Genomic DNA, 23,129 nt, shown 5'->3' with positions numbered 1-23,129 from the left:
CAGGTTTTGCACTTGATTTTCTGGAGTAACTCCTAACAAACCTTTTAGGCAATAGCATACCTTATTCAGTGGGGGAGGGGGAGGGGAAGGAATTGTATCGGCTGTAAATTTCAAAATGTCCAGCAAATATGTTTTTTTTTAAAGAAATCCAAAGAAGTTGCTCCTACAGCCTTTGGAAAGTTCAAAATTCTAAGATTCAACCTTCTATTTTAAGTATATATTATAATTTTACATATCGCTAAAACCTGCTTCTTCTTCCTCTATAATATTACCAAAAACTGACCCTTCCTCTCTGAGCACACTACCAAAACACTTATCCATGCCCTCATCACCTCGCGTTTAGACTACTGCAACTCGGAACTCTCTGGCCTTCCGCTTAGCCATCTCGCTCCCCTCCAATCTGTCCAGAATTCGGCTGCACGACTCATATTTCGGGAGAGCCGCTATGCTCATGTTACCCCTCTCCTAAAGTCACTTCATTGGCTTCCCATCTATTTCAGACTACAATTCAAACTTCTCGTACTGACCTACAAATGCACTCACTCAGCTGCCCCTCACTATCTCTCTTTATTTCTCACCCTATGATTCCCCTGCCCCCCCACCCGTGAGCTCAGCTCAGCTGGTAAGCCCCTCCTATCTGTGCCCTTCTCTTCAACTGCCAGCTCCTGACTCTGTCCCTTCTGTCTTGCTGCACCGTATGCTTGGAACAAACTGCCCGAATCCCTACGGTGGGCTCCATCTCTGGCAGTGTTCCAAGGCCCAGTTAAAAACCCACTTCTTTGAGAGTGCTTTCAACTCCTAACTCCTCTCACCTTGGGTTCAGCATCCCCTACCCTTGATTAATATAGATGGTAAATTATTAGCTAAATTATTAGCTTTACGTTTGGCCAAGGCTCTCCCTTATATTATTGGTATCCACCAAACAGGGTTCGTTGTTCATAGACATTCTTCAAATAATACTAGATTGGCCTTTCATATGCTAAATTTGACAAAAGGAATGGAGGATCCGGCCTTTTCTATATCCTTAGATGCAGAGAAGGCCTTTGATCGAGTGGAATAGTCCTTCATGCATTAGGCTATGGACTGGTTTGGTTTAGGTTCTGGATTTATATGAATGATTCAAACCTTGTATAGCTCCCCTTCAGCTAGATTATATATCGATAATATTTTTTCAGAGTGGTTTGCTTGGAAATTGGAGTTAGACATGGATGTCCGTTATCTCCTTTTTCCCCCACCCATCCATTAATCATTCAATAGAACATAAATACATATGTTAGCACAAAAACCTTACCCTATTTTAGATAATGATATCTTCCCACCCATTCCAAATGTTAAAAAAAAAATCTCTTTCCATGTTAAGGAGACCAGGGTATGAGGCACTTGAAGATGGGAGTGCGTGCAAAGAGTATTTTGCTTTTAAGAGCAACACATGCGGTGTTCTTCATGGTATTTTGCACATGAGATTGTGTGGTTTCTCTCTCATATGGCACTTTGTTTATGCTTTAAAAGACAACAAAATTTGTAAACAAGAAATCAAAATGATAAAATATTTTGACACCCACCAGACAGGACTCAACAAAGACCTTGGTTTTCTATCACAATACAAACCATGACATTTTACTGCTTTGTTACCTTCTTATCACCTATCTGTTTCGCTCTGTCTCTCACCCACCCAGCCCTCATAGTCTTTGACCTTGCCTGTCCCTCCCTCCTCCTGCGAGACTATCAGTGGAATGCTTTATGTTTCATTGTCACTTAGACACACATGTAATAATTTTTTCATAAAAAACATTTTTATACATATTTTCTCACATTATTCTCAACTTTTGCTTACATTAGGACCCCTGAGGAAGGAGTGTTTCATGTGTTTTGTGATTGTTTAATAAAATCTTGGCATCCTGTACATCATCACTGCAGTCTTTCCTTTTGTTCTTCGATTTTATGTACTGGTATTTGTCAACATTTGCTTGTTTCTGATCTGAAGAAGAAGGGTTACCTTTGAAAGCTAATCAAACAATGAGCTGTTTTAGATCTGTATTATCTAATCTAATCTAATCTAAACCTTAAGTTTATATACCGCATCATCTCCATGAGTATGGAGCTCGACACGGTTTACAAGAACTTAAATAGTAGGTAGAGAAGAAGAAAAAGGTTTACATGAACTTATGTGTATAAGGGAGGAGAAAAAGGGGGGGGGTAGGATAGAGTTACAATTTGATGAAAAGCCAGGTTTTCAGTTGTTTGCGGAATAATTGAAGGGAGCCCAGGTTCCGCAACGGGATGGTGAGGTCGTTCCAGAGACCTGTGATTTTGAAGAGAAGGGATTTTCCCAGTTTGCCTGCATAGTGGATGCCGCGTAGAGAGGCATCTTAAACAAGATCAGAAATTTCAATGATTCCTTGATATTGGAAATATTTAATGGTTATATAGTGATATTGGAATGAACTTACTGGGCAAGAGATGGATGAGTCTGCCAGGCACGTTCCTTTTACTTGCATGTACAGGCAACCCAAGAGCCTCATTTAAAACATTTACCTATGTTTTCCCAGGATTTTGGAAGTGTGCAAGGACTGAAGTCTGCGGTTGACAATGGCGGGTGGCCCAGGGCTGACACAGCGGCTGGCTACATTCCTCACAGGCCTACTAGAATGCATGGGCTTTGCCGGGGTGATATTTGGCTGGGCCTCGCTGGTCTTTGTCCTGAAGAATGAGAAGTACTTCGACAGCCTGTGTATCCAGAAGGAAAACAGCACCAGAAACTCCTCTGTGGACCTAGGTAAGACTCCCACAATGTGGGAAGGCATCACCATATGAGAATGAGAGACTGCTGTGGTGCGAGAGGCTGTGATGTTGGGTTCATAGACAACGGCGCGAAAGACAAAAGCGCGCACCGACAATTGAGCGCAGCGCGGAGGCGTGCGCCGCACAAAAATACAGTTTTTAGGGGCTCCGACGGGGAGTTTTGTTGGGGAACCCCCCAGTTTACTTAATAGACATCGCGCCGGCGTTATGGGGGGTTTGGGGGGTTGTAACCCTCCACATTTTACTGTAAACTGAACTTTTTCCCTAAAAACAGGGAAAAAGTTAAGTTTTCAGTAAAATGTGGGGGGTTACAACCCCCCAGACCCCCCACAATGCCCCCACAACGCGGTGCGATGTCCACCCACCCCCCCACACCCCCGTCGGAGCCCTAAAAACAGTAATTTAGAGCGGCGCGCGCCTCCGCGCTGCGCTCAATTGTCTGGGCGCGCCTTTGTCGTGGCGCGCTTTTGACCTGACACCGTGATGTTGTCACTGTGTGAGAGGGAATCGCCATATCGGAGTAAGAGACCGCTGTGGTGTGGGAGGGAATCAAAATACCAGCGTGGGAGGGTGTGAGAGGGAATCGCCGTGTCGGAGCGAGAGACTTCTGCGGTGTAAGAAGAAATCCTAATTCCAGATTGCGGGATGCCGAATACGAGTGTGTGTGGCCAGAGTAGTCTGGGTTACATTTATATTTGCAGTACTTGAATTCAGCATTGAAAGGTTTTGCGCAGAGAAACACGTTTTTATCCACCCAAAATGTTTGAAAATGACTCTAAACTCCCTTCTTCAGGGCTGGTAAAAGCGCGCGTGCCAGTTTCACAGTGCGCATAGCGGGGGAGGGAAAGTGCACTTGGCAAGTTCCTTTTGGTTTCTCACTGCGATTTTACGCGCCACTCTGCTTGTTTCAAGCCATTTTCAGGTTTTATGCTCAAAGACACGTGCATTGTTTTGCTCATATTTTTATCTTTGTACCCTACATCATCCGGACCCTTGAGGAAGGCGGTTTTGCCGAAACATGGTCCGTGTAGGGTCCGTCAGGACAATTATATGTGTATTACTAATTCAGACTTTTATTTGTGTTTTTATTGTGAAGAGCGAATAAAAACCATCTTTCAGGACATCCACGTCCCCAGTCTGTTGGTTATACAGTGGTGCCTCGCATAACGGACGCCTCGCACAGCGAACGCTGAGCATAACAAACTTTTTGTCTTGCTCCCTATAACGAACTTCGTTTCACACAACGAAGTCGCCCGAGGGGCCTGGGGGGGGGGGGCGGAACTACTCTCGCCGCTTCCTAATGTGAGCCGGGAACAGCAGCACCCTCCTGTCTGAATGCAGTGTTCCATCATCTCCCTCCACCTTACCTTAGATGCCGAGTTTTCCGGCTTTCTTTTTCGGCCAGCCACACACTTTCAAAGAGCAGCACATGCGCGCATGCTCTGTTGTTCAATCTTCTCCTCTGACGCAACCGGAAACCGGAAGTTGCAGGAGAGGAGAACATTGATCAACTCCAGCAGCTGCGCGTGCACAGCTTTTTGAAAGCGTGCGGCTGGGTGAAAAAGAAAGCTGGCAAACTCTGCATATAAGGTGAGGTGGAGGGAGGGAAATGTAGGGCTGCAGAACGAATTATTTTGTTTTACATGTATTCTTATGGGAAAACAGGGCTGCAGAACGAATTATTTTGTTTTACATGTATTCTTATGGGAAAACGCGTTTCACACAACGAACTTTTCGCATAACAAACTTGCTCCTGGAACGAATTAAGTTCGTTGTGTGAGGCACCACTGTATCTTTGGTTCCGTTTGAAATCACCACATGCACTTTCTGGCATATGCTTTCTGTGACATCATATCACTTGCTGTCTATTCTTTTACTGTAGATCTGTGTGTTGTCTGCAAAAAGGCAAACCTTTCCTTCAAACCCCTTCAGCAATATCGCTCACAAAGAGGACCGGTCTTGGGATTAATCCCCGAGGAAGTCCCCTAATCTCTGCTCTCTCTTCCAAGCAGTTCTGATCATAGCCATCCTCTCATCTTGGAGGGCCAGTTTCTAATCCAGGTCACCACCTGGGACCCACCCCATGGCTTCTCAGTTTCTTGATGAGTCTATAGTTTAGGATTATCTCTTGTTCCCTCGTAAGGTTAGTTATGTGCTTGTAATGAATTTCCTTCATGTCACCCTTTCTTGATTTCAAATTGTATTTGTTTGGATGTTCTCTTGAACAAGGCAAAAATTAAAAAAGAAAGCTTTCAGACTTCTTTTAACTGGCAATTTTATTTGAAGGCATAATGAAAAAGAAAATAGCTATGTATGGTAGAGATGGTGAAGACAAAAAAGACTGTGTCTGAATTCAAGAAAGCATGGGTCAGGCACGCAGGATCTCTTAGGGAGAGGAGATAGTGGATGCTGTGGATGGGGTTTATGGCCTTTATCTGCCATCATGTTTCTATAATCATAAAGCTCTATGACATCACAATGCAGGTGTAAAGAGCCTTAGCCAATAGGGAGAAGAGAAGATAGTGGATGCTGTGGATGGGCCATTTGGCCTTTATCTGCCATCATGTTTCTATAACCATAAAGCTCTATGACATCACAATACAGGTGTAAAGAGCCTTAGCCATAGGGAGAGGAGGAGACGGTGAATGCTGTGGATGGGCCATTTGGCCTTTATCTGCCATCATGTTTCTATAACCATAAAGCTCTATGACATCACAATGCAGGTGTAAAGAGCCAATAGGGAGAGGAGGAGATAGCGGATGCTGTGGATGAGCTATTTGGCCTTTATCTGCCATCATGTTTCTATGTTTAAAATACATATTAGCAGCTCAAAACAAGAAAGAAAGAAAGAAAGAGAAGAAAATGGAAACACCAGATGAGCTAGTCTAATAACTTGGATATGTCCCGAGGTTCTGTTTATCAGTCAATTATGTACATATCCGCTGGGTGCTACATCTTAACGAAATAGTCATCCTGGTGAGTTCAACAGAAGCAACTGCTTCATACTTAGAAAATGTAAGCAGTGTGGGAGTAATTCTGTAAGGTGGTGCCTAGTTTTAGGCATTAACAGTGCGGATAAATGTCAGGGTATTAGTCATTTATGTACATAAATAGCACTGTTTGCATGTAAATGATGTCTTTTAAAGTACCAACGAACATAAAGTAAAACTACTTTGCTTAGCACATACAGTAGACTCTCAGTTAACCGGCACTCATGGAGATTGATAGATGCCGGATAAATGTAGTTTGTGGTTGCTTGAGAGTTACTATTAAAAATAGGCCTAACTAATACTATACCCCTTACTATGCCATAACATAAACTGTTCCAGACACACTACTGGACATGTGGTAGGCAAAGCGTGGGCATACTTAGGTGTGGCGTGCCCAGTTTACACTTCAATTTCCGCCAGAAATTGACTTTATTTTTATTTAAAGTATTACAGTATTTCTTTGATTTATTTTTGCTGGTTGCTTGAGTTAGAACATAAGAATTGCCGCTGCTGGGTCAGACCAGTGGTCCATCGCGCCCAGCAGTCCGCTCACGCGGCAGCCCCTAGTGCTAAATGAGTCCAGCCTCACCTGCGTACGTTCCGGTTAATAGAGAGTCTACTGTACTTTCATTGTGGGCCTTGCATATGGGTGGAGTTATAGACAGAGCGGGGAGAATTCTTTAATCGGCACCAGTGTCGGTGACTGCCTAAGAAGCGACTACCGATAGCATATCAATCCTGAATTATTAGATGATGACAGATAAAGATAAACTAATAGCTTATGATGTGATACTACATATGCATACTTGACCTTGATTTGTCCTTGCCATTATCAGGACACATAAGCACATAAGCATGGCCTCTGCCGAGTCAGACCATAGGTCCATCATGCCCAGCAGTCCGCTCCCGCGGCGGCCCCCCAGGTCAATGACCTGTAGTGATCTATTACTCAAGAGCATTTTGTCTTGTATAGTAACCCTCTAATAGAACCCTGGATTCCCTTACCCCTCAGGAATTCGTCCAATCCCTTTTTGAAACCCAAAACCGTACTCTGCTCAACCACCCCCTCTGGAAGCGCATTCCAGGTGTCCACCACCCTCTGGATGAAGAAGAACTTCCTAGCATTTGTTCTAAACCTATCTCCCTTCAATTTTTTTGAGTGTCCTCTAGTTCTTGTTGCCCCCGCCAGTCTGAAGAATCTGTCTCTCTCTACCTTCACTATACCCTTCATGATCTTATAAGTTTCTATCATATCCCCTCTAAGTCTCCTCTTTTCCAGGGACACAGACAGTAGAAGTCTGTCCAACACTGGCCTTATTCCCTAACTAATGAAGCCCATCAAAATCTGTCCAGCCATGATCAGGGCAGAGCAATGGTCCCACTCTGGGCGCCGTCTTGGTGGGAGCACTGACACCCATTCTCCTCTCTCCCCCCCACTCCTTCCCGACCCCCACTGCCTGTGCCCCTTCCCTCCCCTCGTACCTCTGTAATTTTCACGGCATGAGCAGTATTACAAACTTGCTGCCCTCATCGGTATCGTCTCTCTTTGATATGACTTCTGGATCCCGCACCTAGGAAATGACATCAGAGAGAGAGCCGACCCGACGTGGGCAGCAAGTTCGGGATACTAAATGAAAAGAGGTATGGGGGAAGGAAAGGGGGTGCTACCACCTCCTGTGCCACTTATCCTTGCTATGCCACTTGGGCAAAGGCCATAGAAATCTGCCCGGCACTGGCATTGCTTCCCATAGGAGTTGCTATCTAAGTACCGCTGAGTTTGTTTAGTTCAAGGTGCATTTTCAGCCGTTTGCCCTAGTGTTTTATAAACAAAAGTGGGCTTCAAATAAGTGTGTTTTTGGATGAGTGATAGGCACAGGGCAGGAGCATAGGAAGATTGTTCCTGCCCCAAAAGACTGCTAGACTACCAGGTAAGGTCCGGGTAGGTCCAGGAGGCGGGAGGGAGGTGGGGTGATTCCGGTTTTAGGAAATCATGAATAATCAAAATCGCGAGTCCTAAAACCGCGAATTTGGAGGGGGGAAGTGTAATTTAGCTTCTGTATGCCATCGCAAGTTGAATCACGCTTACTAATATATTTCCAGCGTGCCAGTATGAATTGAAGTACTTTATATATTAGAAGATCAAAAAGCTTGTATTGCTATACAGAGAAAAGGACCCATATAGTGTAGATACGCTACTGGTTCTTAGAGCTTAAAATTCTGCATAATTAAATTTAGAACTTTATTCCAGAAGGCCTGGAAATAGGACAAAAGGTTTCTATTTTGGCACTACAGCCCCACATTACGTTCGAAAAGAAGAGTTTTGCTTAATAGAATTTCATGAGTCCCATGCTGCTTTTTTAAAAATTAAATTAAAGGTTTTTTTTCAAATATGCAAATTGACAAAAAACAAATGACAGCAAATCATTAATTCCCTCCCCCCCAAAAAAATGGGGGGGAAAAAAAATCTCCCCCCCCCCTTTATTAAGCCACAGTAGAGGTTTCTATTGCGGCCAGGAATGCTAAACGCTCCAGCGCTCATAGAATTCCTATGCGTGTCGGAGCACGTAGAAACCTCTACCGCTGCTTAGTAAAAGAGGGCCGTGATTTGAAGAAAGAAAATCCCATATCAGTCACACTGCTTGGGATAAACCTGTTAAAAGACATAGAGGGTCATTTGTGAAAAGGATGTCTAAGTTTGATTTGGATGTTTCCTGCTAAACGTCCAAAGTTGGAAGCACAGAAATGTCCATTTTTGAAGCTGAACCGCTAGGCATCCAAAAATATATATATTTTTTGAAAATCACCTACTTAGATACCTAACTTTATACCTCATTTTCGACCACAGAAATATCCACTAGCACTGACTTTGATCATAAGAGGGAATGCTAGGAGATGGTGGCGTTGTGGTGAAAAAGGGGCAAGCCTTGAAACAGCATTGAAGTGAAACATGTGTCAGTGGGACACCCCTCATCCAACTCGGATTCATTTTTCGGAAGTATTGATTTAAAATCTTTAAACTTGTAAAATAGCATAAGCTATGTAAATAGTGAAAAACAGAATATTTAAGAACATAAGAATAGCCTTACTGGTTCAGACCAGTGGTTCGTTCTCACTAGTACCTGGCCAAAACCCAAGGAGTAGCAATATTCTATGCTACCGATCCAGGGCAAGCAGTGGCTTCCCCCATGTCTTTCTCAATAACAGACTAAGGACTTTTCCTCCAGAAACTTGTCCAAACCTTTCTTAAAACCAGCTACGCTATCTACGCTATATGAAAATTAAAGGAGCTGATGAAGTTTTGAGCTGCTTTGGATAATACTGCTGAGGAAGTTTGAATTATTTTGGGTAAATAGTTACAGAAGATAACTAGTATAACTATTGATCCAAGAAATTAGGGACATCTAAATTATCAGGAGAGTTATCATTACCTCCCTCTTCCTTTGTACCTTTTACCCCTTTTGAAAGATAATAAAGGTTAGTAATCACAAATGATCTTGGGAGTCAGGGATTGCCTTGGCCTGCACCGAAGACCCTTGCTGCTCTGTATAAGGACCTTCTTCTTACCGCACCATGTAGCCACTGGCACATGCTTGAAGAGGCTGGACCAAAGGGGTAGAACATGCCCCTTTGGAGCTATCTGAGGAGTGAGGAGCATAGTATTCTGCTTTATCGTTCTAGTTCTCATGGGGAAGTGTAAAGTTGGCAAGATCAACATTGACAAGTTAAAGGAACCAGCATAAACTCTAGAGCACTAAATGTTTTATCTCTCTCTTCAGTCTCCTTATCGGGTGGTCAAACACCACCTCCTCAACTGGCTCAGATTCAAGAATTTCAGGAATTATTCCAATGGAGCTGCGATCCTCCCAAGAGACAACGCCTGATTTATTTGATGATGGAACCAAACACATAGTACTGTTATCGTCTCTGATTAAGGTGAAGCCTATAGAGTTAATAACTCACTCTTCATTGGCAATGCCAAGTTCTTCTGCCATATCACTTGAATTTTCACTGAAAGATATTGGCAATGCAATTTTTAGGGTGGAGAAGGTTCCATATGATAATTTATTAAAGTTTTCCCAATTTACTGAACAAGCCTCTCAGAAACTTGCTGAACAGGGCACTAGAGTTAATGCTGTGGAACAGAAACTGGTTAAGACTGACTCTCAGTTAAAATCAGTCCAGGCTGCGGTTGGAGCAGTTACTAAAGATAATTTGGTGATTTATATGCAGATGGAAACAATTGAGAATTCAGCTAGGGCATGTAATTTGCGTATATTAAATTTCCCAATAGATCATTACCTAACACCTAGAGAATTATTGAAGATGTATTTTAAAGATGTCCTTCATCTCCTTATTTTGAAAGAGATTATCCCAAACCATTCCTGGACTACTTGGTAATAATTTAAATCATTCTCCCAAATCTTTGTCCTGGTTGGATAGGTTTGAAGAGAACCATAAATAAACCAGGAGGCTTAGTTGTCTTGATTGCATAGCTGAGAGGCTGAAAATTACGGTTAAAGGAGAGGGGGGGGGGGTGTTCGACCAGATTTGCTAAGGGTTGTTTACTTTTTAGCAACTAGTGTTTTAATTGTAGCCATTTGTGTGATTGAGATGGTCGTTAATTCAGAAGGGAGAAGCTCACCCTCTTTCATAATATCTCCAATTGGACAATTCCCTTTATTGTAACACTGGCATTTTCTCTGAGACGTTCTTGAAACCTGATATATATTGTTTTGATATGAACAATTGATGCTAAACATTGAAATCAGGAAGTCCACCGCCTCCCTGTTCTTTAGAACTTTTAATGGCATGCAAGGCTGTGCTAGTAGATTTAATTTTACAGATGAATTGAATCTTCTCCTCCATCTATAGAAAACTTTGGTAAGTAGAAGTAGTAGAATATGGAATGTATGGTTAATTTAGTGGAGTTTTTTTTTTTTTTAATGCTTCATGTTTTGTTTTTTTCTCCATAGCAGGACTGTTTGAAAGTTGCCTATAATTATTTTATTTTTAGCCCCTAGTTAGAAACTTTGAGTTCTTTGTAGGGGTGTTTTAGCACTGAAGCACCTTCACGGTGATCTGCATTCCTTATTTTGTAGCCAGTTCCTCTTTTGGTTTTGGGTTGTTCTAGGTAGGTTTTGTTTTGTTTTTGGTGATTTAAACCTGCTTCCTCTGTTATATTGAGGGTGTGGTTAAGGTTATGTGAGAAGCCTAGGGGAGGGAAGAGGCCAGAAACAGGATCCTCAAGCCTGGGTCACTATTTTGGCCACAGTCTGCCTCTGACTTGGAGTGTGGATATGGAGGTGACCACTTTAATTCTGACCAGCTCCATCTTTTGTCTAGAGATCTGGACACCGAAAAGGTAACCTGGAAGGCATAAGAAAGTATCTCTAATGCATGGAGCCCAACAGCTATTGCACTGCCCAACTTCCAAATTTATAATCTTCTTTCTGTTTAGATGTTTTAAATTTTAAGGCCTTTCAAATTTTATTCTTGCTTAACTGGCCATTGACTTGTCTTCAAAATTATAGTTCTTTGGTAGCTAAAATAGAATAAGGGACCTGCTAGCTACTTGAAGAGAGTTACAGAAAGAAATACACGTCTTAGAAAATCTATGTATGAAACCCTGCATCGGGATTGGGTGGGTATTGGTTGAGGCCAGGGGAATTTATAATTAAATGGGGAGAAGCACCAGAACAATTAAAGATTAGGTTCTTACCTGGATAATCTTGTTTTTGTTAATAGACACAGTTTTTCATGTCAGCCAAGAAGTTTGTTTACCTGCTTTTTATCCTGCAGTTTTGAACAAGCTGTCAGCATTAATATGCTGGCTGTGACCAGAGTATCAGCAAAGGCTCCTGGGAAATTATATCACACTATCTGATCCTTGGGAAATGTATGCGGGTAGACTGAATGGGGCCCACCTTTTGCTTAGCCCTAGTGACAAACAAAGGCACCTAGACACCATGTCTTTGAGAACCATCTCTTCAAAGAGTCACACCTCCTTGCCAATTAGGAGATAGTAGATCAAAAGAAATTCTAGTAGGCGTTACGGAAGATACTGGAAAAGAGAAAAAAGATATAAATATTAGACCTACATGCACACAATTTGCATGACAATTTCGTCGATGTATATTGACCATGGCAAACAGCCACCTATTTCTCTCAAAGCTCATTCTACCCGAGATTTTTTAGAGCAGATATTTGGTCTACTCCCCATATCTTTACAAAATTCTACAGAGTAGACATGGCAGCTCGAGAGGACTCCACTTTTTGGTCGTCTTTCAGGCAGGCTTATCTGTCCCTCCCTAGACATCTAGCATTGATTTGGTATGTTACCTAATGTATGGACTCCTGTGTATATGTAACAGAATTTCTGGGGAAGTTCCCTGTGCCATTCCTTCTCTTTTCTTATATTACAGTGGAGCTCGATTGCTTTGGTACAAACTGAAGAGGGAGCTCCACTCCACTAGTGAAGGAGTAGGAGCTGAAAGATGTGATTGACACCCTTCTGCAAGTGGTTCATGAGCATAGATTGATCACCTAATGTTCGGACTCCTGTGTATATGTAACAGAAGTAGTGTTTCAATCTGTTGGCACCTATACAGGGTCCTTTATAAATTCTTCTTACAAAACTGCCATCTGAAAGCTGTCTAAACCACAAATAAGCTTTAAAAGAAGAAAATTATTTTTCATGGAGAAGGTGGGGATGCCTGAAATGCTCTCCCGAGGGAGGTGGTGGAGAGGAAAATGATGACAGAATTCCAAAAAGCTTGGCATGAACACAGAGGATCTCTAATTAGAATATGAATGGGCAAACTTTCACGGTCTGAATCCCGCAAAGGACATGGTTTGGATAGGCTGGAGTGAGCTTCAACAGCAACTCCAGTAGTTGGAACCTAAGGACAATATAGGCTGGACTTCTAAGTCTATGGCCCAGACATAACAAAGAAAAAAGACATTTTAATTATTAAATTGTAATGCATGCAATTACAGGGTGGACTGGATGGACTGTTCAGGTCTTTATTTGCTATCATTACTATGTTATGTTATTATGCTAAAACTTTTTTATACAATGCTAACAGCAGTTCTCAACTTGGTCCTCAGTAGTGCTGCCCGATTTGCCAGTTCGAATCGATTCACTTTGGTGAATCGATACATTCTCCCAAAATATTGGGCTCACCGATTTAGTGACCAACCCTATCCCCCCTCCCCCCCCCCCCCCCCGGTGAGACCTGACAAACCTCCAGGCCTCCTAAAGCAGCAGCGTTGACTGGTTGAAAGAAGCAGCGCTCTTAACAGGCTGATTCGGCCTGCCTCGCTGGAGCCTTCCTTTCTGCCGCATCATTGATGACATTACTGATGACAGGGCAAAGGGAAGCCCTGGCAGGGCAGGCCTCAGGCAACCTGTTCACAGTACTGCTTCTGTTAGCCGGCAACCACTGATGCTGCTTTAGAAGGCCTGAAGTATGTCAGATCTGATGGCGGGGGGAGTCAGGAGGGAGGTTTTTTTACAGGAGGATAGAAGGGATGGAAAGCTGCTGCTCAGGGGGATGGGAGGGAGGGATAGAAAGCTGCTGTTCGGGAATAGGAAGGATATAAAGTTGCTGCATATGGGGGAAGGGAGGAAAAATTGTTGGACATGGGGTGGAGAAGAGGAAGGGAGAGATGCAACTAAGAAGGATAAATCCTACATGTGGTGAAGGTGAGGGAGACGCATGGAGAACATAGGGTGGAGGGCAGGGAGAGATGGTGCATGGGGAGAAATGTTGCACATTATAATGGAGGGCAGGAAGGGAGAGATGCTGCTTGGAGGGGAATAGAGAGGTTTGACGCAGTGAACAAGGTAGGGCAAGAGAGAGATGGTAGACAGTGGGAAAGAAATAGGAATGTGGGATATGGCAGTGGAAGGCAAGGTACAAAGATGGATGGTGAACATAGAGAAAGAAGAAAATGTCAAATGGGCAGGAGACCCTGGCAAGCGAGTTAACAAAAGACAAATAGAAACCAGAGCCTGGGACCAACATGATTTGAATAATAAAATCACCAGACAACAAAAGGTAGAAAAAGTAATTTTATTTTCTAATTTGTGATTACAGTATACACTTCCCCCTCCCCATTCACAGTTCCTGCACTCGCAGTTTCATATAATCACGATTTTTTCTGGGGAGGGGGAAAATAAAAAAAACAGTCTTAATGTAAAAAAAATCCATCTTTTTTTCCTTCCTGCCGCCTTCCCGGCCTTACCTGGTGGTCTAGAGGGCTTTCGGGGCAGGAGCGATCTTCTTACGCTTCTGCCCCGTGCAGCTCGCCATGAGGAAATGGCTGCTGGGAGTTCCCGTAGTCTCTCGAGACTACGTCGGGAACTCCCTACAGCCATTTCCTGATGACGATCTGCACGGGGCAGGAGCGTAGGAAGATCGCTCCTGCCCCAAAAGCCCTCTAGACCACCAGGTAAGGCCAGGAAGGCGGCAGGGAGGTGGGGGTGGGTCAGAGCCGGAAAATCGCGGTTTTTCGGCATTTGTGGTCCGGCTCTGCCCGTATCCCCCGCGAATGACGAGGGAGAAGTGTATCAGATTTGAAATGTGTATCCTGCCAGAGCTGGAGTTAGACAGCAAGCGTGAGCTCGGACCTAATAGAGGAAAAGTTTATTTTTGTTTATTTTGTTTACAGCACAGCACCAGTGTGGGATTGGAGAGGGCAGTGGGGAGGTGGGATGGGTGAAGAGGCTATAAAATAAACCCGCCAGGACGTTTAAAAAAAACTGCCCGATTGGGCAGGAAAATCGAATCGAAAAATCAATTTCAACATGCCAAATCGAATCAAATTGAATTTTTTTTCCATGGATTGGGCAGCACTGGTCCTCAGAACACATCCAGCTAGTTGGGTTTTTAGGACATCCATAATAAGTATGCGTGAGAGAGATTTGCATACTAGGGAGGTAGTGTATGCAAATCTATCTCATGCATGTTCATTGCAGATATCCTGAAAGCCTGACTGGTGGATGTGAACTGAGGACTGGGCTGAGAAGCACTGGCTTACAGCTTCAGAATACACTAGAACGTTTCAGCTTTGTTTAGCATGATTTGTGAAAAGCACAGTGATGTCCTCTCTGTTGCTGCTGGATCCTCTAGATAAGGAGAGCTAGGGTACTGGAGACGGAATCCAGGGACAAGTGAGATTTTTGCCTGTGAGCCTTTTTGTGCAAATTTCACACATCCTATGGCCACCTCTAAAGGCAGTCTGTTTGTAGTACGAACTCAGTTTTGAAAGAAAATGCACTTAATAGATTTTGGAGCTGAGCTCCTTCAATCCCAGAGAGAGATACAGGAAGCCCTGTGCAATGCGACCCTTGTCAGGAGATGGTGTAACACAGCGATTTGATTCATGAGCTCCTGACTGCTAGTGAACACGTGTGGAATGAGATAAGTTACTATGTGGGTGAATTTAACTGCAGTATCAGGACAGCCGAGTTCATTTAATTGCAAAGGGTAAGGCTTCCGTAGAATTCCTGGGAAAAGCAGCAAACACCGTCTGTAACAAGTTTGGAAGTGATAATTAGTTTGAGAATCTCTCAACTTGAAATGTGATACATTGAGCTTATTAATGACTGCAAATTTGAGAATTTAGATGAGAGGATTTAATGAATGATGCAGTAGCGATATTATCTTCATAAAGGGTTTTCCATGTCTAAAGCCTCTTTTGCTTGTGGAAAAGAGCTTTTACATAGAAAACAGACTTGTGTGACTGTATACACGCAAGTAAATAATTCGACAAAAAGATGGTTCTATTTATACAACAAGAAAGAAAGTGGAGGAGGAACTGTATACATCAACCGGGGATAAATCAACTGAAATTTATTAAAACAGATAAAACAGTTTATTTTGCATGTTGAGTTAAAGCAGGGGTGTCAAAGTCCCTCCTCGAGGGCTGCAATCCGGTTGGATTTTCAGGATTTCCCCAGTGAATATGCATGAGATCTATTTGCATGCACTGCTTTCATTGTATGCTAATAGATCTCATGCATATTCATTGTGGAAATCCTGAAAACCCGACTGGATTGTGGCCCTCAAGGAGGGACTTTGACACCCCTGAGTTAAAGCGTTGAAACCAATATGTATTGAAGACCCAACACAGTCCGTGTTTCGGCTCGAAAGCCTGCCTCAGGGGTCACAATCGATAACTAAAGAACAAATATAGGAAATATTGGCATCAAAGTCAACTAGGGATACACATACATAGAGAAAAACAGAAATATGTCGATATTAATAACATACAAAATAGGTTTCTATAACACAACTCAAGTGCTCAGTTATAATGAGAGGAAAAGATCTCAGATGCCTGCACTGATTCAAAACAAAGATCTAATCAGTGTTTGCAGGTCAGGGTATCTTTCATCGATCATAAAACCCCCTCATGTGATCAATAAATATTTTATAGTGTATTTGACTTTCTTGAATAGAATACATTTTTAAATTTTTTTAAATAATCATTAACTAAGCACACTTATCTTTAGTACAAAGCCCTTGCTGTAAAGCCCGATGGGACCTGTTTCGCCAGCATCCTTGACTTCTTCAGGGGTCTTTCGAATACTGTAAGAAAGATAAGTGTGTTTTGTAACAACGGAGGCTTCTTTCATTGAAACATTGTTAGTATTAATAACATGCAATAAAAACATGCCATACAAGTACACAGAAAATGAATATGTACATATGTGAATATATCAACATATCCGCTATAATAAAACTCTTAGCACGCATGTGCACTTCAATCTCCATGCTCTGTGACTCCGTGCTGCTCAAGCGCAGTGCCTGCCTCAGCTGGGCTGGTTTCCTGCCCCGATCTCTGATGCCGGCTGACTCTGCCTTCTGACTACGCTGCTGGGACACAGCAGCAGCCGCGGTTTCATCAAGCAGCCGCGGGGCATTTACTAGGCTGGCCCACTTCGATAATGCAAGGTGGGCCGGCCTAGCAAAAGCCCTGAGGCTGTCTGGCCTAGCGGATGCTGGACAGGAAGCAGGGAAGGGAGAAGGGGTACTACTGGACAGGGGGGAGATAAAAGTAAGGGAGAAGGGCTACTGCTGGACAAAGGGAGCAGGAAAGGGGTGCTGCTGGACAGGGGGGGAGGTAAAAGGAAGGGAGAAGGGTTACTGCTGGATGGGGGGAAGGTAAAAGGAAGGGAGAAGGGCCACTGCTGGACAAGGGGAGCAGGGAAGGGGTGCTGCTGGACTGGGGGAGGTTAAAGGAAGGGAGAAGGGCTACTTCTGGACAGGGGAAGCAGGGAAGGGGGTGCTGCTGGACAAGGGGGAGGAAAAAGGAAGGGAGAAGGGCTACTTCTGGACAGAGGGGAGCAGGGAAGGGGTGCTGCTGGACAGGGGGGAGGTAAAAGGAGGGAAGAAGGTCTGCTAGATGGGGGAGCAGGGAAGGGGTGCTGCTGGAAAGGGGGGAGGTAAAAGGAAGGGAGAAGGGTTACTGCTGGACAGGGAGTAGGGAAGGAGTGCTGCTGGACAGGGAGGATAGACAGACAGAAAGAAAGACAGCAGGCAGGGAGAGAGAGAGACAGAAAGAAAGACAGACAGGTGGCCAGGGCGAGAGACAAAAAGAAAGACAGAGGGGGGGGGGGGAGAGACAGAAAGAAAGAAAAACAGACAGGGGCAAGGAGATAGAAAGAAAGACAGACAGGGGGCCAGGGAGAGAGACAGAAAGACAGACAGACAGAAAGAAAGGGGGTAGGGAGAGAGAAAGCAAGACAGAAAGAAAGAAATGTCTAAGTCTACACATCTATTCTAGCACCCGTTAATGTCACAGGCTAAAAAACTAGTGTTATATAAATTAAAAGAACCAATTATGTTATTTCAGATTATTTACCATGCATGTAAAAAGATATTACATTGCATTACATTAGTGACTTCTATTCTGTCAATACCTTGCAGTTCTGGGCGGATTGCAAAAGAAGATAACTGGACATTTCCAGGAAAATTACAAATTAGGGTGCTGTTTACATGGTTGAGACTTTGCTAGGAAATTTACAAGAGTGGGGATAGTCATGGAGATGTGTTAGGATTTCTTGATAAATTTTTTGAATAACAGGGTTTTGATTTCTTTTCGAAATGATTTGTAGTCGGTCATTGTTGTCAGCGTGTTGGCGATGGGGTGATCAAGTTTTGCTGCTTACGTTGCTAGTAGGTTGTCTTACATCTTCTTGCACTGTTTACCTTTGATTGGGGGGTGGGTAAATGGGATCTGAGTTCTCCTTGGTTTGGTTGATTTGTTCTGGTTTAGGCGATTGATTAGGTAGGTGGGGGGCAGTATAAATGTCTATGAGAAGGTATATGGCAACAAAGCCAAATTAGAAAACAAATTCTTGTGAAAGTTGTGCGATACAAAACATACCTACTAGGTGGAACTCTTGTGGTATTAGCGACCATTAGACACTAATTTAAACGGGTCTATTTATACAAAACATGGAGGGTTGTTCAGGCGGTGCATGAGTAAAGTTGTGATGTATGCATTTACTTTATAAAATACACAGATACACATGAGAGGCTAAATTTATAAATAGACTTGGGAGTGGAGTAGAAGACAAATTCTCCCCTTCCCCACTCGCGATATCTAAAAAGGTCATTTAGATGCATAAAAGAGGAAAGAAAAGACAGGTTGTGTACATAATACTCTTTCCAAAAATTTAAGGACTAGTATTTTTAAAAGACGCAGGTACCTATGTGCTAATATTATACAGGGTGCCTTGATTTTAAATGGTTAGAAGACCAAAATTTATTGCAATATTCTTTCACCTTTTGAGGCTACCGTTTCATCAACTCATAAAGTTTCATATGGTATCTGTTGATTACATCAGTGGTTCCCAACCCTGTCCTGGAGGACCACCAGGCCAGTCGGGTTTTCAGGATAGCCCTAATGAATATGCATGAGAGAGATCTGCATATAATGGAGGTGCCAGGCATGCAAATCCGCTCCATGCATATACATTAGGGCTATCCTGAAAACCCGACTGTCCTGGCGGTCCTCCAGGACAAGGTTGGGAACCACTGGATTACATACACTCAATGGGCGCCCCCCACCTGTTACTCGGCAAACATCGATGTGATAATCGAGCTCGGACCAGACTCTCCAGAACATATCTGGTGTGATCGCGGTTATAGCTTCAGTAATGTGTTCCTGTAGATCAACAAACAAAAGATTGACCCTTTAGTCCCACAGGAGATGCAAATTCCAGCGAAAATGAAGAGATCTGTGGAGATGGTGATGTTCAAGATACAGGCTTTATTTAAAAAATGTACAATTGGATAATCCACCTAAAATATATCTAAGACTTAAACCATAGGTATGGACCCTTACCTCTCTATGGTTTAGGTCCTAGATATATTTTATATGGATTATCCAATTGTACATTTTTAAATAAAGCCTGTATCATGAACATCACCATCTCCACAGATCTCTTCGTTTTCGCTGGAATTTGCATCTCCTGTGGGACTAAAGGGTCAATCTTTTGTTTGTTGATCTACAGGAACACATCACTGAAGCTATAACCGCGATCACGCCAGATATGTTCTGGAAAGTCTGGTCCGAGCTCGATTATCGCATTGATGTTTGCCGAGTAACAGGTGGGGCGCACATTGAGTGTATGTAATCAACAGATACCATATGAAACTTTATGAGTTGATGAAACGGTAGCCTCAAAAGGTGATCTCCACAGATCTCTTTGTTTCCTGCAGATCATTCATATTTGTGGGTAGCGGAGGTATGTACCCCCAAAGGAAAAAGTCACAAACAGTAATGTCCGGTGATCTCGGGGGCCACTTGAGGAACACATAGTCATTTTGTCGCGTTGCATTGTCTGAAGGGGGGCATCTCCCCGGCATCTCTCCTGCCGCGATCCACCCCCCGAAGTGCTGCAGTTCAGCGGGGTGGGGAATCGCCATCGCGGCAATGGAGATGAGCCATTTCATATATATGTCTCTGTTTTTATTTTTTATTTTACATATCTTTTACATTTGCCATGATTTTATATTGTTTTTGAACAGAACAAACAAAAAAATGCCCAAGTGTTCCACAGTCCAAAACGAAAGAGGCAGAGACTGTGGAATCCAATGGTCTTGACGCAGTGTTTATTAAACATACAATAAAATAAAAGCGATTAACACTTCACAGAGTGACTGACATGTAGTAAGATACGGACCCGACATGGTCCATGTTTCGACTAGCTATAGTCTTCTTCAGGAGTCCAAGTCGGTGTACACTCGATAGTATAAGGCAGAGGTGGGCGACGAGGGCCAGAATCCAGTCGGATTTTTAGGATTTCCCCAATGAATATGCATGAGATCCATTTGCATACAATGGGAGGCAGCGAATGCAAATAGATCTCATGCATAGTCATTGGAGAAATCCTGAAAACCCGACTGGATTCCGGCCCTCGTTGCCCACCCCTGTATAGGAAGTGGATACAAAAAAAAAAAAAAAATAGAATCCTTGCTTGTGGCGAGATAGGAGTTAAAAAAAAAAACGCATCTGCAGTGCAGGAGCTAAAGTGGAGATTGCTCTTATTTTATCGTACGTTCAATAAAAACTACGTCACGATCATTGGATTCCATAGTCTCTGCCTCTTGTTTATATTGGGGTCCTTTTATTAAGGCGTGCTAAATGCTAAGGCATCCATTATATTCTATGAACATAAGAACTGCCATCTCTGGATCAGACTATCGGTCCATCAAGTCCGGCGATCCACACACGTGGAGGCCCAGCCAGGTGTACACCTAGCGTAATTCTAGTCACCCATATCCCTCTATGCCTCTCGTAAGGAGATGTGCATCTAGGTTGCATTTAAATCCGGGAACGATGGATTCCGCAATAACCGCCTCTGGGAGAGCATTCCTGGTGTTCACCACTCGCTGTGTGAAGCAGAACTTCCTGATAGTTGTCCTGGACTTGTCCCCCCTCAGCTTTAGTCCATGTCCTCTTGTCCGTGACACATTGGACATTGTAAATAACATTTTTTCCTGCTCTATTTTGTCGATTCCTTTCAGTATTTTGAAAGTCTCGATCATATCCCCTCGCAGTCTCCTTGTCTCAAGGGAGAACAATCCCAGTCTCTTAAGTCGTTCCTCGTATTCCAAGTTCTCCATACCTTTTATTAGCTTCGTTGCTCATATCTGCACTCTCTCCAGCAGTTTTATATCCTTCTTTAAGTTGGGAGACCAAAGTTGGACACAGTATTCAAAGTGTGGTCTGCCCATTGCCCTATAAAGTTGCATTATAACTTTCTCCGATCTACTCGTGATTCCTTTCTTTATCATGCCTAACATTCTATTTGCTTTCTTTGCCGCTGCCGCGCATTGTGCCAACGGTTTCAGGGTTCTATCTATCAGTACACCCAGGTCCTTTTCTTGTTCGCTCTTACCCAGAGTTGCACCTGACATTCTGTACTCTTGTTCCTTGTTCTTTCTGCCTAAATGCATTACTTTGCACTTTTCCACATTAAACGTCGTCTGCCATTTCTCCGCCCATTTCTCTAACTGACACAAGTCACTCTGGAGTTCTTCGCTATCCTTCTGTGATCTGATTGCCCGGCATAGCTTTGTGTCATCTGCAAACTTGATGATCTCACTGGATGTTCCTTCTTCTAGATCATTGATGAAAATATTAAATAAGATGGGCCCAAGTACCGAGCCCTGGGGCACACCGTTAGTCACTTTCTCCCAGACTGAGAACTTCCCATTTATGCCCACTCTCTACTTTCTGTTCTCCAGCCACTTGCCTATCCATCTTAGTATATCTCCCTCTATTCCATGGCTTTGTAGTTTCCTGAGAAGTCTTTCATGTAGAACCTTGTCGAACGCTTTCTGGAAGTCCAAGTAAATTATGTCCACCAGTTCTCCACTATTAATTTGTTGGAGATTTTTTTGAGACCGTGAACAAACAAATTGATAGTGGAGATCCGGTGGACATAATTTACTTGGACTTCCAGAAAGCGTTTGACAAGTTTCCACATAAAAGACTTCTCAGGAAACTACAAAGCCATGGAATAGAGGGATAGGCAAATGGCTGGAGATCAGAAAGCAGAGAGTGGGCATAAATGGGAAGTTCTCCGACTGGGAGAAAGTGACTAGCGGTATGCCCCAGGGCTTGGTACTTGGGCCCATTTTATTTAATATTTTCTGTGGGCGCGTTAGCATTTAGCGTGCCTTAATAAAAGGATCCTATTGTTTTTGCACATTGCTTATATGTTAATGCTATTTCTATCCCCTGTCTTGTTTTACTAAAAACGCTGTCTTGTTTTACTAAAAACCTTAGTGAAAGGAGCCCATAGATTACGACTCCTGATGCAGGCTTCTAAGAGCCAAAACATGGCTCCGTGTTGAGTTGCAGCTTTGTGATGGACATTGAGAGATCTTCTACTCTATTATTTAATAAAATTGATTTTTTTTTTTACCTCTTCAGGCCTCTTTCCCTCACCCCCCTTTTTTGGGGGGGAAGACCATTTATCTGGCCCTACTTTTCTTGACTTTGTTAAATAGTGCATTTGGAAGCACCTATTTGGCATCCTGACCTAGGTGCCCTGTGATAATTCACCCATAGAATATATACACACCTTCAGAGCAGATGCAAATGTGTGGGTGAGATTCACACACGGGGGGCTGCTTCCCAGTGTTTATTTTATAAAAGCACATAGCTGACGTTGCCTTCATAAAATAATCCAATCAATGCTGAAAAAAACAGTCCTCTATAAAATTACATCTGGAAGCCAGCTCATAAAAGGCTTATATAAAAAAATAGCATAGAACACAAGCAACTGAATATCAATAAATATTTAGTGACTTTCACAGAAAGAAGACTACTTCATAATAGAAAATCCTTCTAGAGAGATTCTTCATTTTCAAAATAAAATCATTGATTCTTTTTCTAGATTTATAAATAAAGGAAAAAAATCTCTAGACAAATTTTCTGTTATGAGATAATTCCCTTTCTGTGAGGGTCAAGTAAATGTTTATCGATATTGAACTGCTTGTGTTCTGGGCTATTTTTAATATGAACCTTTTATAAAATACCATATAATTCACCACTCCCTCCAGATAATAAATTTACAAGGTGTATATATCGGACCTACAGATGCGTTACTCATGAGCTATCATGCGTTCATAGAGATTCAAACACCATAATTATTAGTCAAATCTGTCCGGAACTTTAAAATTGAATAGTTAAATGTTATAGACTTAAAAAAAAAAAAGAATAAAATGCTCATCTTTTATAAAATTAGCATAAAATATGACATCTTTTTGTTACTTTGATACTTATAAAATTAGCCCCCCCCGCGTGGGTATT

General features: G+C 42.8%; 1 protein-coding gene across 4 annotated transcripts in view; it reads left to right on the top strand.

The window, feature by feature from the left end:
* SLC43A3 (solute carrier family 43 member 3) overlaps window positions 1–23,129 on the top strand; it is a 115,480-nt gene that overhangs the window by 25,837 nt on the left and 66,514 nt on the right. For 3 of the 4 annotated variants that reach the window (XM_033920305.1, XM_033920304.1, XM_033920306.1), the window contains exon 2: window positions 2,550–2,776. In XM_033920305.1, the coding sequence (XP_033776196.1) occupies window positions 2,590–2,776 (187 nt within the window). In that variant the 5' untranslated portion in view covers window positions 2,550–2,589. Of the gene's footprint in view, window positions 1–2,549; window positions 2,777–9,568; window positions 9,726–23,129 lie in introns of those variants that run through there. The other variant, XM_033920307.1, reaches the window with a different exon arrangement.

This window comes from Geotrypetes seraphini, chromosome 14 (genome assembly GCF_902459505.1).
Source record: "Geotrypetes seraphini chromosome 14, aGeoSer1.1, whole genome shotgun sequence".
Classification (NCBI taxonomy): Eukaryota; Metazoa; Chordata; class Amphibia; order Gymnophiona; family Dermophiidae; genus Geotrypetes; species Geotrypetes seraphini.
The sequence above is the reverse complement of the archived record's forward strand: the minus strand, read 5'-3'. Positions and strand labels throughout refer to the sequence as shown.